The 21,540-nt window shown below is 43.4% G+C and overlaps 1 protein-coding gene across 1 annotated transcript in view; it reads left to right on the plus strand.

The window, feature by feature from the left end:
* Window positions 1-21,540, plus strand: part of LOC106575618 (histone deacetylase 4) — a 75,821-nt gene continuing 54,281 nt past the window's right edge. Inside the window, 3 exon segments of the mRNA XM_045699149.1 lie at window positions 1-112; window positions 1,474-1,890; window positions 19,538-19,606. Of these exon segments, the coding sequence (XP_045555105.1) occupies window positions 1,869-1,890; window positions 19,538-19,606 (91 nt within the window). The 5' untranslated portion in view covers window positions 1-112; window positions 1,474-1,868.

Raw genomic sequence — 21,540 nt, forward strand, 5'->3', positions numbered from 1 at the left:
TGGCGGAATCTGTCACAAAACGGTTCTTTCGCCTGTAGACTTCCCTAGTGATACAGTCCATATATTTATTCAGGATCTTTCTCGCGACGGGGCCGCCTCTTGGAGCTTCTAGGTGAGCATATCGTTTATCTCTTCGACGATTTTTAGCTCGTTGAAGTGCGAAGAATATTCAGGATGTTGCTTAGGCAATGATGCATCGATTACGACAATCCTATCAAAACAATGTCTGCTGCCTGAACTTTCCAGTTCAATAATACACTTATTCATACAAAAATAAATAGAATTAGCACAATATGTTGGATATAGAAAGAGTGCTTATTATTATTGTCCAACGTGCTGCATGCGGGAACAATATGTACGTTAGATCGCTAAATGCCTCTGGCGCGCTACATATTTATCTACGCACCGTCTCTGACGTGCCTGGATTTGTTCCTGTGTTCTATATTTAGAACATGGCGGTGGATAGTGCTATACACATAAATGTTGATAGGGATAGTGTATCAGCACATTTTTCTTTTGCCGTTCTATAGATCGTAATGTTACGCAATGTTAAAGGAGAAATGAGTGGGAAAGTCAGCTGTGTCTGTCAATGGGCGGTGGTGAAGTAGCTGTATGCGTCAACCTTTTTTTGTGAATGGGGGGCGTGCTGGTGCAATTGTGGTCAGAGAGGGGGAAAGACGGAGTGCATTTTAGCTATTGTGTTTTAATACATCATCCTACTGAATATTTTAGTATGCCTACGTTTAATTTATTCACCAGAAAGCTGTTTTTTTTTTTACATTCATGCCAAATGTAAACATAATTAAAGAATGTGTAGATGTGTATGTGGCGTGTTAAAAATCTACCAGGTACTGGAGATAAGTAACAAAATGATATTGTAGATTGGTCGTAGAGCTATACTCCCTGGGTCTCTTTCTCTGAGCTAGAGGGACTGTCTCTCCAAATCTGTCACCATGTATCACACAACCAGTTTGGGGACAATGGGGCCAGACAAGTGTGGACACACACACACACACCAAGCAAAGCCCATAGAGAGAGAGTGCAGGGGCATAGCGCCCCAGGGCCTTACCCCCTCCTCTACACAGACGCACACAAACCCCTTTCCATCACAAAGCGTGAATGTGTGCCAGCCGTGACCGACTTTTGGAGGTTTGTCCCGCAGCTCCACTCTCTGCCCCTCTGTCTTGAGAAGCCCTCACCACAACCCCCCACCCCACCTTCTCAACACACATGGTCCTCCCTCCCCTCCCTCCCTCCCTCCAGGCCATTAGCTTAGCCCTACACATGATGGGTGGTCTAGTACTCTGTGTTTGTTGTGGCTATTCATTCCATCTGTACACTTAATGATGTATTAGTGTAGGGATATTCAGAATGAATAATGATTGTTTCTGAATCCAGCTCAGATTTATGTTGCTGATGCGTCATTCTGACTTACTGCCCCTCTCTCTCTATCTCTCTCTCTCTCTTTGAAAGGCTGGTACAAGTGAGCGGGTGTCTCTGATTGGATTACCTGAACAGTACGCTGTCTGGTGGAGGACTGTTTCCTGTTGCTGACCAGTGAAGGGACCTGCGGGTGATTGTGTTTCCTGTTGCTGACCAGTGAAGACACTTGCGGGTGATTGTGTTTCCTGCTGAGGAGTACTGTGGCCCTGATCTTGGTACACATCAGACCAGCCCCCTTCCCTTCACACACACACACACACTAACCCCCCCGACCCACACACACACACACACTAACCCCCCCGACCCACACACACACTATAACCCCCCTGACCCCCACACACTCCACCTGTCCCGTCCTCCTCCTCTCCAGGCCGTATATATTTTAAAACTTCACTGAGGATTCTCCAAGGACCATCCTGTCAACAATGACATCACACAGTCACCAAGGTAAGCCCTTTACCATGCTCACTGGATCCATCTCACGTAGGCCTAATGTGTGCTTTGTATAGCTGTACCATCTCAGAATACCTCCCTGTCAAATCTTATTGAAGTCAATAACAAACCATGACATGGACTCACTCAAAATAATATTTTCGGTTCTTTTCTGTTTCTTTGGCTTGTCCCGTAGAAAACGTAATTTGTGCACATGATTGAATATACAGTATGATGCTGTGAAGTGTCTTACTGTTCCGCCTGTGTTCGTCAGATTGCGTCCACGTTAAACAGTTAGTCTAACTAAAGATCTCTACTGTTGTGGATGGTGCGATTGGCCGTGTTTACCTAACACACTGGGGGATGTGTGCACTATAAATATCATCGCCCAGGTAACAACTGGAGTGCCCCTGCAAAGGCTGAGGTAACCCCATAAAGTATATCTTATGAATGATTCCAGAAGGTACCAGGACAAGAAAATATCATGATTTTATCAAAATTGTATTCATAGGATGGTCCTTTGGAGGAAGGATTGCTGACATATATTTGACATCTGTATATAAAAGCATCATTGAGAAATAATTAATCAAAGTTGGCATATTTATGACATTTTTGCCTTACCCAGGCTTCCTTTTAAGACTCCATAATGTTTCATACAGGAATCACACCTATACCACATCTGCTAGGAGCCCAAGGCAGGCTTACAGTACCTGGAGTACTTCAAATATTATGATATCGGCCATTTTATTTCAAGAGTCTTGTTAGTTGGACTTAATTCATGTGGCGGCCATGATGTTTAAATTTGACCTAAATACATACTGGTCTGCGTACTAAGTGGCACCCAATTCCTTATATAGGCCTAGTGCACTAGCTTTTGACAGTCACTATATAGGGAATAGGGTGCCATATAGGATTGTCCTAAGTTGTGAGAAACCTTGAGGTAGGTCTACACCATACTAGGTAGTCCCCATTCCCCAGCCGAGCTGAAGCCAAGCCAAAGTAAGGACATTACATCGTTAGTTGATGCCTGGATTAGTTAGCCTCAACACTTAGCGTTTTAAATCCAGTCTAATGCTTGTTGGAGATTCTCCATCCTTTTCTCTGTGAATATAGTGTGATACCAACCCTTTCTTTTTCTCTCTCCATTCTTCTTTCACTTTAAACTGAACTACTGTAGATGTGTGTGTGTGTGTTAGAGGTCGACCGATTAATCGGAATGGCCGATTAATTAGGTCCGATTTCAAGTTTTTATAACAATCGGAAATCTGTATTTTTGGACGCCGATTTGGCCGATATTTTATTTATTTATTTAAAAAAATATATGTTGACCTTTATTTAACTAGGTAAGTCAGTTAAGAACACATTCTGATTTTCAATGATGGCCTAGGAACAGTGGGTTAACTGCCTTGTTCAGGGGCAGAACGACAGATTTTTACCTTGTCAGCTCAGGGATTCAATCTTGCAACCTTACGGTTAACTAGTCCAACGCTCTAACCACCTACTTTACATTGCACTCCACGAGGTTACACAAATGCAGTAAGAAGCCAAGGTAAGTTGCTAGCTTGCATTAAACTTATCTTATAAAAAACAATCAATCATAATCACTAGTTAACTACACATGGTTGATGATATTACTAGTTTATCTAGCCTGTCCTGCGTTGCATATAATCGCTTAGGTACACGTTGCTCCAACCATAAACATCAATGCCTTTCTTAAAATCAATACACAAGTATATATTTTTAAACCTGCATATTTAGTTAATATTGCCTGCTAACATGAATTTCTTTTAACTAGGGAAAATGTGTCACTTCTCTTGCAAACAGAGTCAGGGTATATGCAGCAGTTTGGGCCTCCTAGCTCGTTATGAACTGTGAAAACTGTGAAGACTATTTCTTCCTAACAAAGACAGCTGACTTCGCCAAACGGGGGATGATTTAACAAAAGCGCATTTGCGAAAAAAGCACAATCGTTGCACGACTGTACCTAACCATAAACATCAATGCCTTTCTTAAAATCAATACACAGAAGTATATCTTTTTAAACCTGCATATTTAGCTAAATGAAATCCAGGTTAGCAGGCAATATTAACCAGGTGAAATTGTGTCATTTTGCGTTCATTGCACACAGTCAGGGTATATGCAACAGTTTGGGTAATCTGTCAGAATTTTACGTAATTATGACATAACACTGAAGGTTGTGCAATGTAACAGGAATAACGTTTCATTTTCGAAATGATAGTTTCCGGATTCGACCATATTAATGACCAAAGGCTCGTATTTGTGTGTGTTATGTTATAATTAAGTCTATGATTTGATAGAGCAGTCTGACTGAGCGATGGTAGGCAGCAGCAGGCTCGTAAGCATTCATTCAAACAGCACCTTCGTGCGTTTACCAGCAGCTCTTCGCAATTCCTCAAGCATTGCGCTGTTTATGACTTCAAGCCAATCAACCCCCGAGATTAGGCTGGTGTAACCGATGTGAAATGGCTAGCTAGTTAGCGGGGTGCGCGCTAATAGCGTTTCAAACGTCACTTCCTCTGCATGGGTAACGCTGCTTCGAGGGTGGCTGTTGTCGATGTGTTCCTGGTTCGAACCCAGGTAGGAGCGAGGAGAGGGACGGAAGCTATACTGTTACACTGGCAATACTAAAGTCCCTATAAGAACATCCAATAGTCAAAGGTATATGAAATACAAATCCTATAGAGAGAGAGAGTCCTATAATTCCTATAATAATTACAACCTAAAACTTCTTACCTGGGAATATTGAAGACTCATGTTAAAAGGAACCACCAGCTTTCATATGTTCTGAGCAAGGAACTTAAACGTTAGCTTTTTTACATGGCACATATTGCACTTTTACTTTCTTCTCCAACACTTTGTTTTTGCATTATTTAAATCAAATTGAACATGTTTCATTAGTTATTTGAGGCTAAATTGATTTTATTGATGTATTATATTAAGTTAAAATAAGTGTTCATTCAGTATTGTTGTAATTGTCATTATTACAAATAAATAAACAAACGGGGGGGGGGGAATCGGCCGATTCATCGGCATCGGGGCCCCAATAATCGGTATCGGCGTTGAAAAAAATCATAATCGGTCGACCTCTAGTGTGTGTGCCTGTGTGTGATTGCACCCATGTCTATGATCTGCATGGGCATTGAGTCCATTATGAGCTTACTTCCAGCTGCTTTTTTTACTTCAGTTTATTATAGTAAATACTTAAACTTTTTTTCTTAACTGCATTGTTGGTTAAGGGCGTGTTTGTGAGCATTTCACTGTAAGGTCTACACATGTTGTATTCACCTCTTGTGACAAATAACATTTGATTTGATCACATACTCAAGCGTTTGCTCGTACCTACCATAACTGCTCCCTTTTGTCGATCATTAGTGGAATTGCAGGCTCTTCAGTTTAAATATTATACTTCCTCTAAGTCTTTTCTAAGAACCCCCCCCAATCTCTCTACAAGTTGGGCTATAGGCTAGTTCCCCGGAATAGGATCAGCCAGATAGTTGGTTCACTGTGCAGTCTGTATGAGCGTATATCTTTAAACAAATATGACTGTTTGCATAGAAGTGATTATCTGCTCGGAGAGCTTAGCTTATTAGCCGTTGACATCTGCTCAACATTGCGCTTGCATTAACGCACACAGGCTACAGTAGCCTAGTTTTATTGAAAGATGCTTAGTGCTACATTTGAAAAAAATTGTTAACAATATGCACAGCTACTTAGCCTGGCCTGGTGACCATCAGCTGATGCAGACGGTGACGAGTGACACAGAGATCCATTTGTGTGTCCTCACACATTAAAAGTCAGTCCATACCCATTCAACAACGTGATTTGTGGATCCTCGCTAGACTAGAGCTACTAATACACATGGTGAGCACATCTTCTTCACACAGCTGAATATGACATGTCGGCCTCTGAAATGGATCTGCAGGCCTCTGAAATGGATCTGCAGGCCTCTGAAATGGATCTGCAGGCCTAGTGTAAACAGTGGGGTTACCAGGTATTTCAGACTGTTGCTGCAGGTTTTCCCACATAAAAAACAGCCCAGTGCTTCTCTGCCAGGACCTGGCAGTCTTCTCCGTCACGCCCCTGTGGTTTTCCCATGATCCTCGGCGGCGGCCCCTCTGTGGTTGTGGTCACTGGCCAGACAGGCACGCTTATCATCAGTTCCCATGGCGATGCAGTGCCTGTCAGTTTAGCTGCGGTAGATAAGAGACCTGCCTGCCCACAATCACAGCTCTGTGTGGGTGTGTCGCTCTCTAACTGTCCCATTGGTTTTCTCTTCCTCCATTCTTCCATTTGTTAGGAAGAACATATCGGAGATTTTTGTCTTCTAATGATTTACTTTGACAAAAGTCTGAATACTCATCATACACAAAGCAAGCATGCACGCGCATTCGGAAAACATAGGCCCTAAGCCTTTCAAACTCAACTCTGGACCTCGAAGCTAGTTCCACTGCATATTGTCATTGTTTCCCTCTAATCTGGTACCGATTTATACCCCTGCCCTAGCCCTTACATCCTGTGTTGTTCCTAGGTTTTAGAGCTTCCTCGTGGAACAGTTGGATGCCTGCAGTGCAGAGATTGCTTAACCATCTACTGAACGTAATGTCTAAGCACACAGACTAATGTTGTTTTTGCGGTCGTGAAGAGATATTGAACGAGTATCCCACCGGGCCTCATAAATAGGCTTAATATTTCAGCAGAGTAGGAAGCAGCACATTGATAGTGTTGGGAAATGACAGCAGTGGGCTCTAGCCGGCAAGGTTTTACGTTGTCCCACTCAGTGATTCTAAGGGTTTCCTGGAACCACCGCAAACATGTTTACCATAGCTAGCGCTGGCCCAGCACTGAGTCATGACACACACACTGTTCCATTCAGAGCAGAGGCACGGTCAGTAAGTGATTGGGCGGTGGCTTTTTTTGAGCTTGATCTTTTCCTGGGAAAGATGTAGTTTTTTGAGCCAATACATCTTTGGCCCAGCAGATGACAAGTGAAGCTGGTCCAGTGTATTCACGTTGACAAAGGACTTTAACCTACTGTAATTCAATTCTCTCCTATCTCTGTTTCTATGGGGTTTTTATGTGGTTGAACCAGTGAACTCAACATGCTCCTCCTTGTCCTGTTGATGTGGGTTCGAAGAGGAAATGGTTTCTAGTATTATACAACTTTAAGGTGCTGATTGGCTCTCTGATAAAAGGCATATGGTGAACAGCAGCACACCTGGTTGTGGCTTACTGCTTCAGATCAGAGTAGACTGGTCTAGGCAGAGGGTTTGATCTTCATGTTCTCTTCTTCCTCAGAGAATAAGTGGTGAAACTAGTAGCCTGACCGTGTGTGTCTAAATGTGAGCTTGTGTGTGTCAATTTGAGCTTGTGTGTGTTCACGAGAGTGAGTGTGCATGTGTGATGGCGGAACACTGTTTTTGTCTCCTTACCCTCCTTACCCTCCTGTCATCCCCTATGTCCATTATGAAGATCTCTCTCCTTCCACCACACACTATCCAATCCAACTAGAGGTGAAGGGGTTAAACCACACACTATCCAATCCAATTAGAGGTGAAGGGGTTAATCCACACACTATCCAATCCAACTAGAGGTGAAGGGGTTAAACCACACACTATCCAATCCAACTAGAGGTGAAGGGGTTAAACCGCACACTATCCAATCCAACTAGAGGTGAAGGGGTTAAACGGCACACTATCCAATCCAACTAGAGGTGAAGGGGTTAAACCGCACACTATCCAATCCAACTAGAGGTGAAGGGGTTAAACCGCACACTATCCAATCCAACTAGAGGTGAAGGGGTTAAACCGCACACTATCCAATCCAACTAGAGGTGAAGGGGTTAAACCGCACACTATCCAATCCAACTAGAGGTGAAGGGGTTAAACCGCACACTATCCAATCCAACTAGAGGTGAAGGGGTTAAACCGCACACTATCCAATCCAACTAGAGGTGAAGGGGTTAAACCACACACTATCCAATCCAACTAGAGGTGAAGGGGTTAAACCGCACACTATCCAATCCAACTAGAGGTGAAGGGGTTAAACCACACACTATCCAATCCAACTAGAGGTGAAGGGGTTAAACCGCACACTATCCAATCCAACTAGAGGTGAAGGGGTTAAACCGCACACTATCCAATCCAACTAGAGGTGAAGGGGTTAAACCGCACACTATCCAATCCAACTAGAGGTGAAGGGGTTAAACCGCACACTATCCAATCCAACTAGAGGTGAAGGGGTTAAACCGCACACTATCCAATCCAACTAGAGGTGAAGGGGTTAAAATGTCTCCCACTCTGCATATGAGAGAGCCATTCACTTATCCTTGGGCTATTTATAGCAACACGTGAGTGAATGCATGGTGAACAAACAACCATTGTTGCTGGTTTCTTTGTGTGTGTGTGTGTGTGTGTGTGTGTGTGTGTGTGTGTGTGTGTGTGTGTGTGTGTGTGTGTGTGTGTGTGTGTGTGTGTGTGTGTGTGTGTGTGTGTGTGTGTGTGTGTGTGTGTGTGTGTGTGTGTGTGTGTGTGTGTGTGTGTGTGTGTGTGTGTGTGTTTTCTGCATGATGGAGCAGTTGTCAGTGGCTGCTGTCATGTGCTGCAGAGCAGACCTATAAATGGAACAACAAGAACACTGAACACAAGGCTACATGACAAAAACACTCTTCTGTTAGCAACTGTTGTCAATGTAACTCAACAGCTTTCAATAGCATGGACTGTAGAGGAGAGATGGTTGTCTCTGTCAAACACCTGTAGCCACATCTCTTTGTAATCAGTGTGAGCCCAGGTTTGTTGGATGTTAGTGCTAATGGCACCTCGTCTGCCCTTGAGAGGTGAAGACAGAATATCTATACGTAGAATAACATGTTATACTGTTGACAGGGGGATGTGGTTGGGTGAGGTCATTCAGTCCCGGGAGAGGGGTGTGGGTTGGGACAGACAGGTGGTATAGTCTGTGATGTAGCTGAGGAATGGCCGGGCCAGCATCTCAGAAACGGAACCATTGTTACATTGTGTGCGTGCGTGTGCATTTGTACGTACTGGTAAGTGTCCAAACAGATATTTTTCTGTCAAAATGCACATCTTCAGCTTCTCTTGTCAAATGTCCTCATTGCACCCAATGACCATTGACAATAACTTCTGACAGACCTTCCAGCCTGGCAGATTGTCCTCTCCCTCACCAAGACTTGGCTTTGGCCTGGTCCACTCTAGCCTACCCCAGCCCAACACATACAGGACCAGGGTTATGTCCTGGCTGGGTGAAACCGTCCTGGACCCTACCATCCAACCTGACTGTCCAGAGTAAGGCTCCACTGAGCGTCCCGTCCCCCTTAAACAAACACCCCATTATGGGCTCCATACTGGGGCCTTGTCCCTCTGCCTGTTCCTCAGCTCTGTTTTTAATTGGCATTAGGCTAGAGACAGCGGCGGGGGAAAGGAGATAATGAGAGGAAAGAGTCTCTTTGTGCCCGAGCCGCCCGACTCCTTTATGTCCCTAACTCCACACAGAGAGAAACTGGATACAGGGTGTACTGCCAGCCGCAATTATAGTTTACACAGACGAAAGCAAACCTATTCTGGCTTTTGACACGGACTGTCATTGTTTGTCTCCGAGGGACAGGCAAGGGGAGGAGGACAACAATATCAAGTTTGAGATGTGAGCGGAATGGCTGGCTGGATGGATGGCTGGATGGATGGCTGGCTGGATGGATGCGCGATTGGTTGAAGTGCTAACTTCTTTATTGATGATTTCTTTGTTCATTGTCGGGTATCTCTTATAAGCCAGGCTGACATGAAGCTAGGAGGTTCTTAGCGGCATTGCAACGCTCGTGCCTCTTGAGTTCTGGTGGTTCTGAAAGTGTGAGGTTAATGATGGGCTTATTTACTAGGCAGCTTCCCTTCTCTGATCGTTAGAGCCAGTCTTCCAAGGCCACACTTTTCAATGACATTTGTTCACGTTTCTCCTCAATTAATATTGCCCATTTTCCTTAAATCATTCATATGCATTGCATATAGGTCACATGTTATCTAACCATGCTATGCCATGTCAAATGGCTTCTGTGATGCTGGGAAACAGAGAGATACATGCCTACTCCTCCACTCATTATCGTCCCAATGTTTCTCTGCTCTTCCTCCCAGTGTGAACGGGAACCTAAAGGTCGTCTCTGTTCACAGAGCGGGTCTCTCTTTATGACAGGATGTCAGAGCCTGCCCCAGAAGTCAGGGGTCGCTGATTGTGGGCATGTTGCTATGACGTCAGATGCTGACCCCAGGAAGTGAATGGGGTGGCCCTAGAGGAAGTGTCTCCTAAGGAGAGGCCTGTCAGGTTGATGGTATTGTTCCTCTGTGTGTGATCTCTCCATGGTACACACAGCGGGGAGGGGAAGTGCAACCAGTGTAATGAGACAGGAGCATCCTTCCTGACTCGCGTGTGTGTGTGTGTGTGTGTGTGTGTAGAGAGAGAGCGAGTGATTTACTAATGAGCGTGGAGTGCATGAACGTGGACTGCAAATGGGTACATGAGGACTAGGGCTGTGATGATACCAGTATTGCGAACAGATCAAACTCTTTGGTCTTTTAATAACTGCTGTATGTAAAACATTATGTGCTGTAGCTTGGAAAATGTGGCTCTTGATGACAACATAATGATATTTGTTTCCAACATTAGGGCTGTTTTTCTAAAGAAGTGAAATCCGCTTTGTGTTTTGTTTCCTGGCCACGATACTACCAAGTATCGCCATACTGGTACTGTCCTGGTCCTAATGAGTACCAACTTATTGTAAAACACACATCCCATAGCAGTCTATTTTCCCATGGGAATGTCGTGTCTTTGGCTATGCCGGATTAAGTGATATGACATGCTATTCTATAAAATACTTTTTCTGTAATTAATATTACCTGATTAAGCTAATCAGGTAGGTAATTAACTAGGAAGTCTGGGCACCACGAATAATGTTTTATAGAGCTGTTATCTTCCGAATAAACTCTTAAAGACCTAGTAATATTTTACATCAATAGCAGTCAATATTAATCGTCACCTTATTTCAGTCTCATCTGAACATCGTAGAATTCTTGGTTATCTTAACGAACCCTGGCTAATAAGTTGAATCAGCAATACAACATTTGGTTTAATCATTTATTTACTAAATACCTAACTAATCACAGAATTACATATACACAGAATGCAAATGATGTCATACAGAAAACGTCCCTGGTGGACGGAGCCGACATGATGGCTGGTTACACAAAGGAGAGGGGGTTGGGTTTGAGTGAAAGAGCGGGAAGACTGAGGAACAAAGGGAGAATCTCTGCTATCGTATACAGTATCTTATGCATTCTAAATTACCGCCCATTTGGAAAAGGAAAATGCAATAAATATTTACTCTGAGCTGCGCCTCAATAGGTTGGTTGTAGATGGAAAGACGTGTTGCCCAACAGAGATCTTCCTGTCCTCGGAGGAATGTCTCTGGTGGTAAACTGGATACGTTGTAGTATTGCCGTTGTGTATTAGACTGGATCCGTCGTCCGTCCTTTCCTAGCCCACGTTTACAGCGGCCGCTGCTAACTCAACGGCTAGGAGGTATCACTTCTGTAGTGAATAAGAGTTAAAAGTTCATACCATTCGCAACCAAAGCTCACGCTGAGGTTGGCTTAGTTCTGTAGTTGACATGTTAGTCCTTTTAACGTGGAACCGTCGCCCTCACGTCCTCGGAACAGCTTATTATCTGAATCCTTCTGACATCGGACTGTTGCCCTAATGTACCCGGAACAGCAAGTTATTCGCCCTTTTAACGCAGAGGCTGCAGGCCTCGCGTACTCGGAACAGCAAGTTATTCGCCCTTTTAACACAGAGGCTGCAGGCCTCGCGTACCCGGAACAGGAGGTTACATTTTCGGGCTTATATAGTGGAGGGAGAGAAGGGTGTGTTTCATAGTTTATAACCAATGTCTCTTCACAGGGGCGGGCCGCTGGTTGAGCAGAGCTCTAACTTTATGAAAACCCAATTCTCTCATTTGGAAGCTAAAATTACATTTGATCTTTTCACAAATAGTTTCATATTTAAATATTTAAATTGCACAACAATTCCATGTGAATCTGATAACTATAATGTGTAGACTTCCCACGATACAGTTTGTCATCCTATCATTAATAAGAATGTCTCAGATGACAACCAAACTGACATCATATTCATTAAGTACCAACGCATATTTTCAACTGGTTCTATTACCGAAATATGGTTCCTTTCCCCCCAACTTTTGATGTTCCCCGACTCTCTATGTTTAACAAAGGCTTTTCAAGAGTCCTTCAGTAGAGTCAAGAGAGAGGAAAGGGAGAAAGGTATTTATGGGGGGTCATAAACCTTACCCACAGGCCAATGTCATGACAGGAAGAAACACAACAGTGGACAGTGTGGCTGTGGCCTCCTTCCATGTGTGAGCTGTTTGGTCTAGTTAGACTACACCACTAACAGTTTGGTCTAGTTAGACTACAGCACTAACAGTTTGGTCTAGTTAGACTACAGCACTAACAGTTTGGTCTAGTTAGACTACAGCACTAACAGTTTGGTCTAGTTAGACTACAGCACTAACAGTTTGGTCTAGTTAGACTACAGCACTAACAGTTTGGTCTAGTTAGAGACTACAGCACTAACAGTTTGGTCTAGTTAGAGACTACACCACTAACAGTTTGGTCTAGTTAGAGACTACACCACTAACAGTTTGGTCTAGTTAGACTACAGCACTAACAGTTTGGTCTAGTTAGACTACAGCACTAACAGTTTGGTCTAGTTAGAGACTACACCACTAACAGTTTGGTCTAGTTAGAGACTACACCACTAACAGTTTGGTCTAGTTAGAGACTACACCACTAACAGTTTGGTCTAGTTAGAGACTACACCACTAACAGTTTGGTCTAGTTAGAGACTACACCACTAACAGTTTGGTCTAGTTAGAGACTACACCACTAACAGTTTGGTCTAGTTAGAGACTACAGCACTAACAGTTTGGTCTAGTTAGAGACTACACCACTAACAGTTTGGTCTAGTTAGAGACTACACCACTAACAGTTTGGTCTAGTTAGACTACACCACTAACAGTTTGGTCTAGTTAGAGACTACACCACTAACAGTTTGGTCTAGTTAGAGACTACAGCACTAACAGTTTGGTCTAGTTGGAGACTACACCACTAACAGTTTGGTCTAGTTGGAGACTACACCACTAACAGTTTGGTCTAGTTAGAGACTACACCACTAACAGTTTGGTCTAGTTGGAGACTACACCACTAACAGTTTGGTCTAGTTAGAGACTACACCACTAACAGTTTGGTCTAGTTAGAGACTACACCACTAACAGTTTGGTCTAGTTAGAGACTACACCACTAACAGTTTGGTCTAGTTAGAGACTACACCACTAACAGTTTGGTCTAGTTAGAGACTACACCACTAACAGTTTGGTCTAGTTAGAGACTACACCACTAACAGTTTGGTCTAGTTAGAGACTACACCACTAACAGTTTGGTCTAGTTAGAGACTACACCACTAACAGTTTGGTCTAGTTAGAGACTACACCACTAAAGGTTTGGTCTAGTTAGAGACTACACCACTAACAGTTTGGTCTAGTTAGAGACTACACCACCAACAGTTTGGTCTAGTTAGAGACTACACCACCAACAGTTTGGTCTAGTTAGAGACTACACCACTAACAGTTTGGTCTAGTTAGAGACTCCACCACTAACAGTTTGGTCTAGTTAGAGACTCCATGCGCACCCATGCGCGCGCACACACGCACCCATGCGCGTGCACACACGCACCCATGCGCGCGCACACACGCACCCATGCGCACGCACCCATGCGCACGCACCCATGCGCGCGCACACACGCAGCCATGCGCGCGCACACACGCAGCCATGCGCGCGCACACACGCAGCCATGCGCGCGCACACACGCAGCCATGCGCGCACACACACGCAGCCATGCGCGCACACACACGCACCCATGCGCGCACACACACACACACACACACACCCACACCCATGCACACACACACACACACACACACACACACACACACACACACACACACACACATGTGTTGATATTTTTTCTGCACAGCATGGAGATGTAGTGCTTTTGATGTGGAAGGTATTGATGAACAGTTGATTTCTTGAATCAGGAGTGTTAGTGCTTTGCTGGAACAAAAGCCTGCACACCCTGTCAGGTTCTCAGGACTAGTGTTGAAGAACAGTCATCACCTCCAGACTGACAGCCTGACCAGAGCGCCCTCTTGAGGTGCAGTAGTGAAGCCCCTGGTTCAGGCCTGGAAGGGAGGTGGTGTGGAGGTTTGTTCCTTTACCTTCATCTCCCTCCCTCCACTTGTAGTGTGTGTGTGTCTCAGGTATCAGCTGTGGTTTCCAGTGAGAGTCTCTCTGTGTGTCTAACTACAGCCCACAGAGTGAGACTAAGCCAGCTAGTATAACCCTAAGTTGCTGTACCATTACAGGCTGCAGACAAGTGTCGTCATTACCTGAACCTCAGCACACAGCCATGCAAAACAGGCCCTTCACTCTAGTAGTGATGCTAACAATTCTACATGGTTGACCTGTAACATAGTCGCAAAGAATATATATATATATATATACACACACACACACACACACGGTTCGCACACACACGCACACACACACACACACACACACACGGTTCGCACACACACACACACACACACCTAATTTCCATAGCGAAGTCCGGCTGCAGGGAGCTGGATCATTTGGGTGTGATTTGTGGAGATATCATCTGACATTGGTTTGCATGTGTCTGTGTGTATTAACAGTGTGTGTCTGTGTGTATTAAGTGTGTCTGTGTGTATTAAGTGTGTCTGTGTATTAACAGTGTGTCTGTGTATTAACAGTGTATTGTCTGTGTGTATTAACAGTGTATTGTCTGTGTGTATTAACAGTGTATTGTCTGTGTGTATTAACAGTGTATTGTCTGTGTGTATTAACAGTGTATTGTCTGTGTGTATTAACAGTGTATTGTCTGTGTGTATTAACAGTGTATTGTCTGTGTGTATTAACAGTGTATTGTCTGTGTGTATTAATAGTGTATTGTCTGTGTGTATTAACAGTGTGTGTCTGTGTGTATTAACAGTGTGTGTCTGTGTGTATTAACAGTGTGTGTCTGTGTATTAACAGTGTGTCTGTGTGTATTAACAGTGTGTCTGTGTGTATTAACAGTGTGTCTGTGTGTATTAACAGTGTGTGTCTGTGTGTATTAACAGTGTCTGTGTATTAACGTGTGTCTGTGTATTAACAGTGTGTCTGTGTATTAACAGTGTGTCTGTGTATTAACAGTGTATTGTCTGTGTGTATTAACAGTGTATTGTCTGTGTGTATTAACTGTGTGTCTGTGTGTATTAACTGTGTGTCTGTGTGTATTAACTGTGTGTCTGTGTGTATTAACAGTGTGTATTAACAGTGTGTATTAACAGTGTGTCTGTGTATTAACAGTGTGTATTAACAGTGTGTCTGTGTATTAACAGTGTGTCTGTGTGTATTAACAGTGTATTGTCTGTGTGTATTAACAGTGTGTCTGTGTGTATTAACAGTGTATTGTCTGTGTGTATTAACAGTGTATTGTCTGTGTGTATTAAGTGTATTGTCTGTGTGTATTAAGTGTATTGTCTGTGTGTATTAACAGTGTATTGTCTGTGTGTATTAACAGTGTATTGTCTGTGTGTATTAACAGTGTGTGTCTGTGTGTATTAACTGTGTGTCTGTGTGTATTAACTGTGTGTATTAACTGTGTGTATTAAGTGTGTCTGTGTGTATTAAGTGTGTCTGTGTGTATTGTCTGTGTGTATTGTCTGTGTGTATTAACTGTGTGTCTGTGTGTATTAACTGTGTGTCTGTGTGTATTAACTGTGTGTCTGTGTATTGTCTGTGTGTATTAACTGTGTGTCTGTGTGTATTAATTGTGTGTCTGTGTATTGTCTGTGTGTATTAACTGTGTCTGTGTGTATTAATTGTGTGTCTGTGTATTGTCTGTGTGTGTCTGTGTGTATTAACAGTGTGTCTGTGTGTATTAACTGTGTGTCTGTGTGTGTATTAACTGTGTGTCTGTGTGTGTATTAACTGTGTGTCTGTGTGTGTATTAACTGTGTGTCTGTGTGTGTATTGTCTGTGTGTATTAACAGTGTGTCTGTGTGTATTAACAGTGTGTCTGTGTGTATTAACTGTGTGTATTAACTGTGTGTCTGTGTGTATTAACAGTGTGTCTGTGTATTAACAGTGTGTCTGTGTGTATTAACAGTGTGTCTGTGTGTATTAACTGTGTGTCTGTGTGTATTAACTGTGTGTCTGTGTGTATTAACTGTGTGTCTGTGTGTATTAACTGTGTGTCTGTGTGTATTAACTGTGTGTCTGTGTGTATTAACTGTGTGTCTGTGTGTGTATTAACTGTGTGTCTGTGTGTGTATTAACTGTGTGTCTGTGTGTGTATTAACTGTGTGTCTGTGTGTGTATTGTCTGTGTGTATTAACAGTGTGTCTGTGTGTATTAGCAGTGTGTCTGTGTGTATTAGCAGTGTGTCTGTGTGTGTATTGTCTGTGTGTATTAACTGTGTGTCTGTGTGTATTAACTGTGTGTCTGTGTGTATTAACTGTGTGTCTGTGTGTATTAACTGTGTGTCTGTGTGTATTAACTGTGTGTCTGTGTGTATTAACTGTGTGTATTAACTGTGTGTCTGTGTGTATTAACTGTGTGTCTGTGTGTATTAACTGTGTGTCTGTGTGTATTAACTGTGTGTCTGTGTGTATTAACTGTGTGTCTGTGTATATTAACAGTGTGTCTGTGTGTCTGTGTGTGTCTGTGTGTATTGTCTGTGTGTCTGTGTGTATTGTCTGTGTGTCTGTGTGTATTGTCTGTGTGTCTGTGTGTATTAACTGTGTGTCTGTGTGTATTAACTGTGTGTCTGTGTGTATTAACTGTGTGTCTGTGTGTATTAACTGTGTGTCTGTGTGTATTAACTGTGTGTCTGTGTATATTAACTGTGTGTCTGTGTGTGTATTAACTGTGTGTCTGTGTGTGTATTAACTGTGTGTCTGTGTGTGTATTAACTGTGTGTCTGTGTGTGTATTAACTGTGTGTCTGTGTGTGTATTAACTGTGTGTCTGTGTGTGTATTAACTGTGTCTGTGTGTGTATTGTCTGTGTGTATTTACAGTGTGTCTGTGTGTATTAATTGTGTGTCTGTGTGTATTAACTGTGTCTGTGTGTATTAACTGTGTGTCTGTGTGTATTAACTGTGTGTCTGTGTGTATTAACTGTGTGTCTGTGTGTCTGTGTATATTAACTGTGTGTCTGTGTGTATTAACTGTGTGTCTGTGTGTATTAACTGTGTGTCTGTGTGTATTAACTGTGTGTCTGTGTGTCATATTAACAGTGTGTCTGTGTGTGTCTGTGTGTATTGTCTGTGTGTCTGTGTATGTTAACAGTGTGTCTGTGTGTATTTGCGGTGTGTGTCTGTGTGTATTAATTGTGTGTCTATGTGTATTAATTGTGTGTCTGTGTGTATTAATTGTGTGTCTGTGTGTATTGTGTGTCTGTGTGTATTTGCGGTGTGTGTCTGTGTGTATTTGCGGTGTGTGTCTGTGTGTATTTGCGGTGTGTCTCTGTGTGTATTTGCGGTGTGTGTATTAGCGGTGTGTGTCTGTGTGTATTTGCGGTGTGTGTCTGTGTATATTAAGTGTGTCTGTGTGTATTAGCGGTGTGTGTCTGTGTGTATTAACAGTGTCTGTGTGTGTCTGTATTAACAGTGTCTGTGTATTAGCGGTGTGTGTCTGTGTATTAACGGTGTGTGTCTGTGTGTATTAAGTGTGTCTGAGTGTGTCTGTGTGTATTAACGGTTGTGTGTGTGTGTGTATTAACGTTGTGTGCATTAACGTTGTGTGTCTGTGTGCATTAACGTTGTGTATCTGTGTGTATTAACGTTGTGTGTCTGTGTGTGTATTAACCGTTGTGTCTGTGTGTCTATTAACGGTTTTGTGTGTGTGTGTGTGTGTTAGCAGTGTGTGTCTGTGTGTATTAACGGTGTGTATCTGTGTGTAGTCCTATAAACAGTGGACGTCAATCTGGGTCATCTGAGAGGTAACGTGTGGGTCTGCCATCTGTTCTCACTCACTCACTCACTCACTCACTCACTCACTCACTCACTCACTCACTCACTCACTCACTCACTCACTCACTCACTCACTCACTCACCTACCTGGACTGTAACTCTGAAGATGAAATACTCAGCAAGGCTTTGATCACATGTTGTTATTTGTCATAAAATGCTCTTTTGCACCATGTTTTGCCTCATCCTCCCTGATCTGCAAGGTGAAGCAGACAGACATACAGACCGCTCCTATAGCTAGAGCTGAGAATATACGCCCCCCCCCCACACACACACAGCCGATTGAGTTAGTAGTGCATGGTATAGCCCAAGGCCCGTAGCTAATTAAACCTCTGTGTGTGTCTGGTCCTGGGAGAGATCCAGAAATAGACCAAACACAGCAAGACGCTAGCCTGTTTTCCTGTTTCTTTCCCCCGAAGGGACCCCCACATTTTGTTTTCCACTCCTATCTGTTTTTAAAGCAATTAAAGAAAGCAAAGCATCTTCATGGTTTGATGCAACATTATGTACACCACTGCCAAGTGTGCATGTCTGGACACCAAACCTGTGTGTGTGAGAGAGGGGAGATGTTTTTAGTTTTTACATCTGTAGGACATGTCCTTCTCTGAGGTGTTTTGTGCTCCTGGTCATGTCATTATGCTCTCTGATCTCTATTATCGTAGCCTCTCCTTTCCCTGATTCTCTCCTTTCCCTGATTCTTTCCTTTCCCTCCTTTTTTCTTGATCGTTTTCTCTTTAGCCCCTGTTCCCTCCCCCTCCTTTTCTCTTCATCTCAGCCCCTGCCCAGTTTCCCCTCTGTCTCCCCCCTCCTCTCTCCCCCCTCCTCTCCTCTGTGGTTGGTCTATTTATAGCCGTCTTCCCAGGGCTCGGCTGGTACAAGAGCCTTTTCATGTTGCCACTATAATTTCAGCCACTGTGCCTACGTACACAGACGGGAGAGAGGCATGGGCACACGGCTAGGTGTGTGTGTGTGTGTGTCTGTGTGCGCGTGTTCGCTGTACCCAAAGGGAGTGTTATTTTTACCTTTCCCCTCCTCATTTTCTCTCCCACCCTCTCCATCCCTTTCTCCCACACTTGCTATGCTGAGCACAGCCAGTTTCAGCTGAGCCCAACAACCAGCCTACACACACACACACACACACACACACACACACACACACACACACACACACACACACACACACACACACACCTGTCTGATGAATGAACGGTGCCATGCCACTAAGCTTCCTTCAGGGCAGAGAAGCCCTGGCATCTCAGCATGAGTTCCCAGCGTAGATTCTCTGCTATTTCCAGGCGATTCAGGCTCTCTGGGTCCATAGCGAACCGACGGTTGCTCCGTTAGGCTGCTTGCCTCGACGCTGCGGTGGCTCCCTCTCAGAGAGGTGTATTTCGGTCGGTTGTCGGTTGATTGCGGGAGGGTTGTCTCGATGTTGCGGACCATATTTGAAGCGGAGTTCTCTCCCTCTCCCACAGAAGGACTCCTGGGCAAGGAGCAGCAGCTGGATGTCCTGAAGACGTCTGCCCTCAACCACATCCCCACAGGTAGGAGACCAACACATTACCTGTCTGTCTTTCTTTCTTTCTGTGACTGAATGTCCACCGTTGTCTTTAGAATGTGTGTTTTTTAAGGTCTGTCTGTCACCCAAAGCTAAGATGAAAGCAATCCGGCTTTCTTGGAGGAGAAACGTTGTGTACTAAAACTGATAAGAATGCTGAAGTAATTTCATTAAAAAAACATTTGCGGGGTGTGACGTATAACTTCAAATTAAACCAAACAATTTCCAATTATGACTACTGGTTTCAATTTAATTTGCAGCAAGTACTTTATGAATTTATTATAACAAATCAGCTTGCAAGGTTGCTAGCCAACTAGCTTGCAAGGTTGCTAGCCAACTAGCTTGCAAGGTTGCTAGCCAACTAGCCTGCTAACGTTAACCCTACTAGCTTGCTAATGTTACATTAGCACTGGGTAAGTCAGACAGTTGCTATAATCACCTAGCTTACAGCTACATTAAAGTAAAGCAACGTTTTGGAAATACATAACGTCATCTAACCAGTTATCAAATAATGTTACCGGTATATGCAGTTATCTAAGCCAGCCAACTAAAGTTCATTATTTTAGCCTAGCTAGCCAACCACCACGGTCGACATAGCTAAGGAGTAAGCCATAGAACAACTAGTCACAGGTAGGAACCCACAGAACACAACAACAAGCGGAGACTTACCGATTGACGGCTGAGTTAGCTACAATAGTCAAAGAAGAACCAAGGAGAGGCCTTCAGAGGGATAGTCAGATACATTTATTTTTATATAGTGTCTCTCTCTGTGTCTCTCTCTGTGTCTCTCTCTGTGTCTCTCTCTCTGTGTCTCTCTCTCTGTGTCTCTCTCTCTGTGTCTCTCTCTCTGTGTCTCTCTCTCTGTGTCTCTCTCTCTGTCTCTGTCAAAAGTTTGGACACACGTACTCATTAAAGTGTTTTATATTATTTTGACTATTTTTCTCCATTGTAGAATAATAGTGAAGACATCAAAACTATTAAATAACACATATGGAATCATGTAGCAACCAAAAAAGTGTCAAAATCAAAATATATTTTAGATTCTTCTAAGTAGCCACCCTTTGCCTTGATGACAGCTTTTCACACTCTTGGCGTTCTCACAACCAGCTTCACCTGGAATGCTTTTCCAACAGTCTTGAAGGGGTTCCCACATATGCTGAGCACTTGTTGGCTGTTTTTTCTTCACTCTGCGGTCCAACTCATCTCAATTGGGTTGAGGTCAGGTGATTGTGGAGGCCAGGTCATCTGATGCAGCACTCCATCTCTCTCCTTCTTGGTCAAATAGCCCTTACACAGCCTGGAGGTGTGTTGGGTCATTGTCCTGTTGAAAAACAAATAATAGTCCCGTTAAGCCCAAACCAGATGGGATGGCGTATCGCTGCAGAATGCTGTGGTAACTATGCTGGTTAACCTCTATGGGACCCCTTCCCGTTCTCATCCCGTTAACGGGATTGATTTTGACAACAGCCAGTGGAAAATCAGAGCGCCAAATTTAAAACAGCTAAAATCTCATAATTCCATAATTTAAACTATTTTACACCATTTTAAAGATAAACTTCTCGTTAATCTAACCACATTGTCCGATTTCAAAAAGGCTTTACGGCGAAAGCATAACATTAGATTATGTTAGGACATAAACTTCACAAGAAACACCACACAGCCATTTTCCAAGCAACTAGATGCATCACAAAACCCCAAAACGCAGCTAAATGAAACACTAACCTTTGACGATCTTCATCAGATGACACTCCTAGGACATTATGTTACACAATACATGTATGTTTTGCTCGATAAAGTTCATATTTATATCCAAAAACAGCATTTTACATTGGCACGTAATGTTGAGAAATGTTTTCCCTCCAAACCTTCCGGTGAATGAGCACAATGAGCACACACAGTATGTAAATTCTCATCGTAAAC

The sequence above is a fragment of the Salmo salar genome, chromosome ssa17 (genome assembly GCF_905237065.1).
Source record: "Salmo salar chromosome ssa17, Ssal_v3.1, whole genome shotgun sequence".
Taxonomy (NCBI): domain Eukaryota; kingdom Metazoa; phylum Chordata; class Actinopteri; order Salmoniformes; family Salmonidae; genus Salmo; species Salmo salar.